General features: G+C 54.1%; 1 protein-coding gene across 1 annotated transcript; it reads left to right on the plus strand.

Moving 5' to 3' along the window:
- Window positions 1–5,489: 5,489 nt before the first annotated feature.
- Window positions 5,490–9,179, plus strand: LOC116200442 (COPII coat assembly protein SEC16-like). Its single transcript, XM_031531289.1, has 2 exons — window positions 5,490–6,521; window positions 9,123–9,179. Exons 1-2 carry the CDS (start codon window positions 5,490–5,492, stop codon window positions 9,177–9,179), a joined length of 1,089 nt encoding a protein of 362 aa, XP_031387149.1.
- The last annotated feature ends 1,795 nt before the right edge of the window (window positions 9,180–10,974 follow it).

Below are 10,974 nucleotides of genomic sequence, written 5' to 3' on the forward strand. Positions count from 1 at the left end.
TCGTATTACGCGATCTCCAATTTATACCCAAACATTGCAATTTTATTGTCCAAGGGCATAATCGCCATTCCGTGACTCACCGATACTCTAGGCATTAAGGGGTTGGAAACATCTTGATTTACGAATGGAAAAGGGCAACCCGTTCGGGTGCGAGTTTCATTCGTGCGGCCTATTTCGTTCATTTTCGATGTTTCTTTTTTCCTATCGTAGATTCGGTGGGGAGCATTGTATTTCGGTTACAAAACCCAAAGAATTGGACTAATCATACATCCGGGCTAATCAAACACTAGATAATGGATAGGCGGAATGATAGATTCCAATCTAGAGTCAAAACACGAGTTTGGCTAATTCGGTGAAACCCCAGTGACACTTAACTGAATAAGAGTCATAAAACAAACACACACATGTAATTGGCTTAGAACCTTATCCTAGCCCGCCCTCTATGCTTGCCTAGGTTAGATGCATTGTTTGTCAATTAACCACAGGTAATAATTGATTAAATCACGTACATTCGACTTAATACACCACTTGTCTGTATTCACTGACAATTGTCAGTTGTCGTTTGTATTGTGTCAGTTTTATCGGTTATCTTCTGTTTTGTCTTTGCATATGATGATTTATTGCGGTCCAGGCCCGAACCCATAGGTTACGTGTTGCACGGGGTCCAACGCCCCAAGTCATCGAACACGAGGTCCAACGCCTCTTAATTCACCGAGTGCATGCAACCCGAGTGCGGAATGGGATCTAGCCTCGAGTCACCATCACACTCCAAATATGGCCTATGTGGAAGGCAATTTGGATTGGATGTCTGAAACGTGTTTAGATATTACCCGGGAGCTCGATCGGTCCAACGGTTACAGTGGGAACTAATCAGTTCTCCTGCGAACCGTCGGTTCGATGGGACCCGACCCCCGGCTCTTTGAGCCCGCGTTGCCTTAATTTATTTATCGGTCATTTAAAACACACGGTGAGCCGGAACGGAATATTGGCCCAATGCAAACCGATCGGGATCCATTTACTTATTCAGTTGCACTTTGTAATTATTAGAGAGAACATTGCGAGGATTTTATTTGTATATTCATTCACTTGTAAGGATCCCCGATCGGTGAGCGAGAGGTCCAAGTGTCGAATCGGTCAAGTTGGTCTGTTATCACCAAGAGATGAGTAAGCTCGAATACTCGCGGTCTCGGTTCGCGCAGGGAATCGTCCATCACGGTTCGATGAACTGTAGCGCTAAGATAGTGAACCGATTCCTCGATGCACAAGCGTACTCACCTTTCGGATGTTCGGCCCAACTTGATCAGTTCATCGAATTTACGGTGTCAAAACGGGCGAGTCAAGTACAACGCTAAATCACGCGGTAAATAGATAAAATAGCAAGCCTAGCAAGCTAGAGTACCGAAAGGGCGTGTGGGATATAGACCCGCACGTAATAGAACCCCCGAATTCGGAACTTCCGGTTCCGTATGACCATTGCCTTAGCATTTAGGTGTACCCCGTACCCCTAGACCCGGGTAACTTGCCGGCCCTCGACCTTCGGGTCGTAAAATGGCAAGTGGCGACTCCTTCTCACGTACGTCCGTCGCGCGTCCCCGGGAAGGTGGACACTCCCAAGCCGCGTTTGCTTAGGGGCGCGCATGCGTGCCTCGACGAGATTAAATTCGGGTGCGCGCAGCTTGGCGACTCCATTGGGGATTTCTAGAGGGTTCGGGCTCAATCCCGTTTGCTTGCTTGCTTGTTTATTTATCGCTTTCCGCATTTCCCGCTTATCTACTTTATGCACTTTTATTCCCCGCACATGCATTGCACATCATACTAACTTCTTAGGGACCTTGTCCGACATCCCACGGGCACCAATATAGGAAACTAGGTTAGTCAGAGGTTCCGAGTAAGGGAACGGATCGAGTCGGCTATGCCACCGAACCGGCCCCCAAAGATCCTCGCTCGATTTCGAGGAATTCACACCCTTGAATCGGGAGCCCCCATCCCTAGTTAGCGGTTATCCCAGTAGCACCGAAAACCATGCATACACAGGGACCGTCATGCTGGACCAATTTTTACCTCCATGCAGTCAACCGACCCAAAAGTCGAGTCCTTGAGTCGGCCCGTAGTTTTTTTTAGGACGGGCATTTTGTTGTTTTTGTAAGAAAGAGCGATGTATACTGTAAAAAACACAACTATAGTTTATCTTTCCGCACTGCATACATTTTTTCGAAAAAACTTAGGACATTGCATTGATTTGATTCTAAAACGTTAAGCCGGCATCTCCTCCATCTAGGAAAGGATGGACCGCTCGGCTCTCGGTCTTAGGCTCGAAGCAATCACGCCACCAAGGCAAGACATCATGTGCATCTGGAGGACTCTCCGACCGGTGGACCACGCGTTCATCCAGGGCATCATCGGAGACGTGGTTATGCTCACCGAGACCCCGGTGGACTGGATCTTCTTGAGGACCGCCGCTGAATTTTGGGATCCCGAGCACGCAGTATTCAACTTCCAGGCAACGGAGTTAGCGCCTACGATCGAGGAATACATGGCACTCATCCAGAGGCCTACGCCCACGACCCACGGCATCTTCGTGCCGAATCCGTTCACCACTGTCCAGGGTCAGCTCTCCACTCTTCTCCACATACACGCTCAAGACTTCCACGAGGAGCTTCATCAAAGGTGGGATCAAGGCATCCGGATCGCATGGCTCTCCGATTGGACGCTCCTCCGCGCAATGACGCCTACAACAGCTTCCTATCAGCGCGACGCCTGTCATGGATTCCTACTCATGATCTTTGGCACTCTCCTGTTTCCGTACTCGCCGAACCTCATTGATGGGGCTATAGCCCAAGTCGTCCTCCAAGCGGTGGGAGGCCATAGTTACGTGGAGGCTTTATTAGCCGAGACCGTCCGGTCTCTTGACTATGTTAGGGAGGTTCGGCGCGGCAGGATGAGGGGATCCCCACACCTACTTTAGATTTGGCTTCTCGCCCATATCCGCCCCTTTTGCTCGTCACATCCGTTCTCCTACATCGCCGACGAGCGTTCACTGATCGAACGCCTGATACCGGTTATCCCACCTCCCGAGCACAGTTTCTCGGAATGGAGGCGCTTTTGGCGTGGGTTGACACTCGCACGCTTCTTGTGGGTCGCTCGATGGAATCCTGGCGGCCCCATGATCACAGGATGTCCCGGGATTGTGGGAGTCCTCCTTCTCAGCCATTTGGGGAGCACACTCATATTCCCTGGCCGGGTAATCAGACAGCTCGGAGGCCTACAGGACATTCCCGCAGAGGCGGACCGTCTACCTTTCCGCATCCAGTGGGCCGACTCTACATCCACGGCCCCCGCAAGATTCCTGCAGATTCGAGAGATTCGCCGCCAACGGGACGCTTGCATCATACAGCGTCTGTACTTCCTCGAACATCCCACCGACGACGAGAGAGTCTTCGCCGCCACTTCAGCATACGTGGCTCGATTCTACGCACGGGGATTGGCATCCCCGCAACCGTCCCATGTCTCCCCAGCTCCCCGCGCTACATCCACCCTCGCCCCCGAAGCCGAAAGTTCCATCCAAGCGGCCATGCACGCGGAGCTACGGGCCATCATAGAGGAACGAGATAGGCTCCGTTGCAAGCTTGTTGATTCCCGCGCAGAGGTCGTGGACTACAGGGAGCTTCAGACAGAGCTGACTCGAGCACGCGCCCGGGTCGCACACTTAGATCGGGAGATGGCCCGCTTGAGCGCGGAGTTGGATCGAGTGCACAAAAGGGCGCGCAACCTTGCCCACCCCTAGGATTAGTGGACGCGCCCATTGTTGCCCTCGCTTGGACCTACGCCGCTTTCAAGCGGCCACCGAGCGCAAAGGGATGTCGGCTTTACGTTTATGTTCCTTTCTTTTCCGTCATATGTTCTATTTTTGTAAAACTATGGAATTCGAAGCTAATCAATGTAATGACATTAGTATTTTGGAAACTCATGCATCTCATACTTCTTGTCATTTTACTTAGTCCGTACTTACCGTTTGAGATGTCGACGTTTGTCCTTACACATTCTTGGAATCTAGGTGATCACAACTGGCGTCTCATCGTTACCCGACTCGTCAACGTCTCAGGATGGCGGAAGGGGATCACGCCGATGTTTCCGAAGAAGTCAACCCTTCAGTCCCGACTCTCTCTCAACCACCTCCAACACATGCTCCGCCGCCTCTCACTCTAGCAGGCGTACTCCCGGCATACTCAGGCGCCCTTCCAACACATCTCCCGCCCCTGGCGTCTTCAGGGGCGCCTCTGTCACCGGCCTCACTAACTTCCGCCGCCACCGACGACCAAGTCCGCATCACAGCGCTCGAGGGCACGGTCAATCAAATGGCCACCAACATGGCAGAACTGCTTGCCTTACTAAGGGGACCAAACCGCGCATCCTTGAGCTCCACGCCTCCGCCGGGACAAGGACTGACAGCCGACCCAACTCCTTGGGTCCCACAGACTCAAGCTCCGGAAAACGTGGAGGTGCCCGTGCCACCAATGCTGCATACGTTCGTAGCCCACCCTTTCATTAGCCCATATCCGCCACCACCGGCCCCGACGGCCGTCCCTCTTCCACCGGCAACCTTCCTATCCTCGGAGCACATCTTGTCCGCGCCTCCACCCGTTTCCATACCGGCCCCGACTATGGCCTACACGATACCTCCGCCGACGGTTTTCCCGGCATCCACCGCACCTGCTCCGACTCACCTTCAAACCACGGAGCTTCCTCCCTATCCACAGCCTCACGCCGGCTTCTCCCACCAGGCACCGCCCCCCATAAACACCACCTTCCACGAACCGGGCACATCGACCCATGCTGCCCAATTCGCCTCACCGACACACTTCTTCCCCGAGGCCGACGCCGAACAGGAGCGTAGGTTGAAGCGAATGGAGGAAACGATACGAGCCCTGCAAGCGAACGATGTTCGTCCCGACGCCCACTATGGCGACTGTAGCCTATTCCCAGGCATGCGCCTGCACCCGAAGTTCAAGGTTCTAGAGTTCAAGACCTATGAAGGCACGACGGATCCACGCCACCACCTCCGCCATTATCGAGGGAAGATGCTGCAGTATTGGGAATACGAGGAATTTGTCATCCACTCCTTCCAGGATAGCCTGTCAGGATCGGCCCTCGATTGGTTCATGTCGTTGAAGGCCGAAGACATCCTGACGTGGGAGGACCTCTCTCGGAAGTTCACCGACCAGTACCGGTATTGTGCAGAAACGCCTCTCACCCTTTTGGAGCTAAGCACGAAAGAAATGGCGCGGGGCCAAAAGTTTGAGGAGTATGCTGCCAAGTGGCGGGCCCAAGCAGCAAAGCACATCCCTCCGATCAGCGAGGCGCAACAGATCCAGTTGTTCCACTCCACGCTGAGAGGAGTGTACTATTCACACCTGTTGGCGCACACTTCGTCGTTCTCCGACCTTATCGAGGCCGGAAAAAAGCTGGATTTGGGAATCAAGCTCGGAAGAATGGAGGACCCCACCAGCAAAGGAGAGGAGTCGTCAAAGAAGGCTCTCGCGGCGCAGTCGTCTTCCAGCAGGAGGAGAGCGAAAGAAGTTTCGGTCAACGCCGTCAATACGGCACATCAAGCGCCACAACAATATTCGGTGAATCTCACGACCGCACCGACCACCGCTCCTACCTACTTTCCCCCGCCTTCACAGCACCAACTTCAGTCGATCTACTATTCAGCCCCACCGGTCCCACCGCCGACGACCTCACAGTCGTACGACCACTTTGCGCCTGCCCCTGCTCAGCCCTCTCAACCCAGGCCCCCAGTGTCGAGAACTCCTCCACCGGCGCAACAGAATCCCACTTCGCAGGGTCAACAGGCCGGCGGCGCGCCAAGCCGACCCCGCAAACAATACTCGCCGCTCCCTGCTCCTCTCTCTCACATATATCGACAACTCTTGGCGGGAAATCAAATTCAGCCGATATCCCCGGGTCCGAACTTCGACCCGTCCGTCCAGGATCAATCCAAGCGCTGCGAATATCATCAGGGCGCGCCGGGGCACACTCTCGACAATTGTTGGAGGCTGAGGGACGAAATTCAGAGGAGGATCGACAACAACCGACTCACTTTCAATGCCGTCAGACCTCCAAATGTGCAGGCCAACCCCCTCCCGGACCATAGGCCGAGCTCGGGGCCATCCATCAACATGATCTCTATATGCGTCTCGGAAAGGGACGAAGAAGCGCAGGAGAATCCCCCTCCCTTCGTGATCAATTACACTCCCGAAGAATTCACGGTCGGGTTCACGGGTCACGTGGCCTCGCCGGCCCCATTCGTCGTTGACGTCCCCGCCCGGGAGCCGTACTCAGATAGCAAGGTCCCTTGGACCTACGAAGGAAGCATCGGGAGCATCGAACAGCAATTCAGTGTCATGGGGTTGACACGCTCGGGACGGGTATATGAGAACCCGACGGCCAAGGACAAAGGGAAAGCGCCCGCTGTTGGAGACGGAGCGACGCCCGAAAGCTCACCTTTCCCGTCCAAGAAGGTGACCGAGGAGGAAGCCGAAGCGTTCATGAAGATCGTGAAGGCAAGCGAATACAAGGTGGTCGAACAAATGGCCAAATCCCCGGCCCACATCTCATTGCTTGCCCTCCTCCTCGGCTCGGAACCTCACCGAGAGGCCCTCCTCCGGGTACTGACCGCGGCACAAGTGCCGAAGGAAACACCCCCGAACAGGATAGAGGAGACGATCGGGTCCATCTTTTCCAACACTATCTCGTTCTCGGACGACGAGCTCCCGTCCGAGGGTTGGTCACATTCACGGGTGTTGCACATTGTTTGCAAGTGCAACAATTACATCATTGGCCGGGTCATGATTGATAACGGATCCGCCCTCAACGTTTGCCCGGTGACCACCCTGAAACAGATGAATGTGGACCTTAACCGAGTCCGCCCAAGCAAAACAGCGGTCCGAGCCTTCGACGGCTCTTGCAGGGAGGTGAACGGGGAGATCGACCTCCTCATAGACATTGGCCCGTGCTCGTTCAGCATCACGTTCCAGGTACTTGACATCCCGAACGCGTTCAGCCTGTTGCTCGGGAGGCCTTGGATCCACTCGGCCGGCGCCGTCCCCTCTTCTCTGCACCAATGGTTAAATTTCATCGTCGAAGAGAAGCTCATCACGGTGAAAGGAGAGGAGGATTACGCCATCTACAAGGAGATGGCGGTGCCCTACACAGCATTGGGGACGATGAAAACCTCCTGTTCCACTCTTTCGAAACCATCTCCGTCATCCGAGACTACGGAGAGAGTGGACCATCCCGCGCCGACCGCATGATAGGGAAGTTTCTCCTGCGCAACAACTATATTCCCGGCACCGGCCTAGGGGCACGCGGACAAGGGATCAGCCGCCCCATTGAGATCGAGGAGTACAAACACAGGAGGGGACTCGGCTTTCGCCCTTCCTGTCATGAGATCATCGAGGCCCGCAAGGGCAACCATCTTCATTGCCTCGCCGCGTACTACAGGAGGCTCAGCAAGGGCACTTCAGTCCCCCTGCTATCTCATTTCTTCCCCGGGCCTTCACGCATCATAGGAGGCACCCTTCACGGCCCTTCCTCGGACTCCGACGACACTCCTGCCGCTCCGTCAGTCGTGTACGCCGTCACCGAGGAGATTCCTTTAGGGGCTCACATCCGCTTGGCGCAGGAAAACGAGGAGCTGGACAACTGGACCTCAGTCTCACGCTACTCGGCTGTGATTGCCGATGTGTAAGGCTTATCTATGTATAGGATGTTCCCCGCGTGTCGGCATAGCCATGCGCCGCATGGCGGGAGAGGGGTTTCTATTATGGCTTCTTGTTCACAACATCAATGAAATCTCTCACGCATTTTTTGAATTCTCTTGCATTCTTTCTCCCTCTTCTATTCTCTATTTCGCAGCGTTATAAACTTTCTAAGACGATTCTCTCGAATTTCCAGGCTCCACTCGAATCCAAATCCTCGACGCTTCGGTTCGAACCTATCCCGAGAGCAACTCGGTGAGTCCCAACCCGTATACTTTGGGGAAGGGCTTCCCGAGGATAGTCAAGCGCCCGAGATAGAAGAGAGTTTGCGTCGCCTCGAAGACCATCAAATCACCTCGGTCGAGCCAACAGAGGAGATCAACGTGGGCACCGAAGAAGAGCCCCGCACCTTGAAGATTGGGACATCCCTCAACCCCGCGCAGCGAGCCCGGATGATCGACTTCCTGAAGGAATATCAGGAGGTCTTCGCCTGGTCTTACGCCGACATGCCCGGCCTAGACCCCTCAATAGTCGAGCACTTCCTCCCACTCGACACCGAGAGATTCCCGCCCAAGCGGCAACAGTTACGACGACAGCGAGCTGGCCTTCTCCTCCGCATCAAGGAGGAAGTCGTCAAGCAGATCAACGCGGGGTTTCTCGAGGTCTGCAATTATTCCGAATGGGTGGCGAACATTGTGCCAGTGGAAAAGAAGGACGGAAGGGTCCGAGTCTGCGTTGACTACCGAGATCTCAATAAGGCCAGCACTAAAGACAACTTCCCCTTGCCGCACATCGACGTCCTAGTCGACAATACGGCGCGCCACGCCCAATTCTCTTTCATGGACGGCTTCTCCGGATACAATCGGATCCGGATGCCCGAGAAGGACAAACTCAAGACGACGTTCACTACGATGTGGGGAACCTTTTGCTACCGCGTTATGCCTTTCGGCCTCAAGAATGCGGGGGCAACTTATTAGAGGGCTATGGTCACATTATTCCACGACATGATGCACAAGGAAGTCGAGGTATATGTTGATGACATGATTGCCAAGTCCAAAGAAGGAGAAGATCACCTTGTCAACCTGAAGCGCCTTTTCGACCGCCTAAAAGAATACAAACTCCGGCTCAACCCGGCAAAGTGCACATTCGGCGCCCGGTCAGGAAAACTACTGGGATTCGTGGTCAGTGAGCGCGGTATCGAGATAGACTCGGATAAAGTCAAAGCAATCAAAGAGCATCCCCCGCCGTCGACGGTCCGAGAGGTGCGCGGCTTCTTGGGGCGACTGAATTACATCGCACGCTTCATCGCGAACCTGACAGATAAATGCCAACCACTCTTTTGCTTGCTCCGCATAAATGCAGCGATGGAATGGGACCACGAGTGCTAGAAGGCCTTTGACACCATCAAGGCCTACCTGATTCAGCCGCCGATATTGGTACCACCCGTGCCAGCCGGCCCCTCATTTTGTACCTCACAGTGCGCCGACAGTCCTTGGGGTGCATGCTGGGGCAAGAAGACGAGTCGACGCGCACGGAAAGGGCGATATATTACTTGAGCAAGAAGTTCAATGAAGGGGAATCCAATTATCCAGAGATCGAGAAGATGTGTTGCGCGTTGGTATGGGTCATGCAAAGGCTCCGACAGTACACACTCTATCACACGATCCGCTTATTGTCAAGAGCGGACCCCCTGAAGTATTTACTCGACAGCCCCTCCTCCACGCGAAACCTCGCCAAATGGCGTTGTCAATTGACAGAGTACGATATCGAATACGTGTCCCGCACTTCGGTCAAGGGGCAGGCGATCGTGGTTCATTTGGCAGAATTCCCAATTGAAGACCACACACCGATTAATCCCGACTTCCCGGATGAGGGAATTCTCCAAATCGACGACGAGGGAGAGAAACCGGGATGGAAGATGTATTTCGACGGTGCCGTCAATTCCACGGGATCAGGTATTGGCGCAGTGCTGATATCCCCGGACGGACGCTATTACCCAGTAGCGACAAAGATCGACTTCCCGTGCACCAATAATGTGGCCGAGTACGAGGCATGTATTCTCGGCCTACAAGCGGCGATTGATTTCAAGGTAAAAGAGCTCGAAGTGTTTGGCGACTCGATGCTCACTATCTTCCAGACATTGGGGCAATGGAAGACAAAGGACGCAAAGCTAGTGCCATATCATGAATACCTCGAGAAGTTAACCGAGAACTTCGAGGACATCTCGTTCACCTATACCCCACGCATGACAAATCAATTCGCGGACGCGCTTGCGACGCTCGCATCCATGGTGAGCATCACGAAGGAAAACCTTATCGAGCCCCTTTAGATTGAGATGGCCGAAGGACCGGCACACTGCAACTCGATCGAAGCATCCGAGGCAAAGCCGTGGTACGAAGACATCAAGAACCTTCTACGAACCGGCCAATACCCCCCATTCGCCGATCGCCGCGATCGGAAGACTCTCAGACGCCTCGCGATACATTACTTTTTGAGCGGCGAGATACTCTATCGCCGCTCCTTCGACTCCACGCTTCTCTGGTGCATCGACAAACACGAATCACGACGTCTCATGGAGGAAGTGCACGGGGGAAACTGCGGACCCCATATGAACGGTCTCATGCTCGCTAGGAAGATCATGCGCCTGGGCTATTATTGGTCCACCATGGAGACTAATTGCGTGAAGCATGTCAGGCATTGCCACCGATGTCAGGTTTACGCCGATCAGATCAAAGCGCCACCCAACGAACTGCGCCCCATGACGGCACCATGGCCTTTTTCGATGTGGGGGATGGACGTGATTGGCTCGATCAACCCCAAGGCGTCTAACGGACATATGTTCATTTTGGTGGCGATCGACTACTTCACCAAGTGGATCGAAGCCGTCACTCTTGCGTCAGTCACCGCAAAAGCCGTGGCCCGTTTTCTCAGACGCGATGTCATCGCTCGATACGGGGTCCCTGCGACAATCATCACGGACAACGCCAAGAACCTGAACAACAAGGTTATCGATGAGCTCTGTGCACAATTCAAAATCCGACACCGCAACTCCACCCCGTACCGTCCCCAAATGAACGGTGCGGTGGAAGCGGCGAATAAGAATATCAAAAAGATCATCGAAAAGATGACGGTGAACTACAAGGATTGGCACGAGATGCTCCCCTATGCACTCTTGGCGTACCGGACGTCCATACGGACCTCAACCGGGGCAACC

Source organism: Punica granatum, chromosome 3, assembly GCF_007655135.1.
Source record: "Punica granatum isolate Tunisia-2019 chromosome 3, ASM765513v2, whole genome shotgun sequence".
In the NCBI taxonomy this organism is placed as follows: Eukaryota; Viridiplantae; Streptophyta; class Magnoliopsida; order Myrtales; family Lythraceae; genus Punica; species Punica granatum.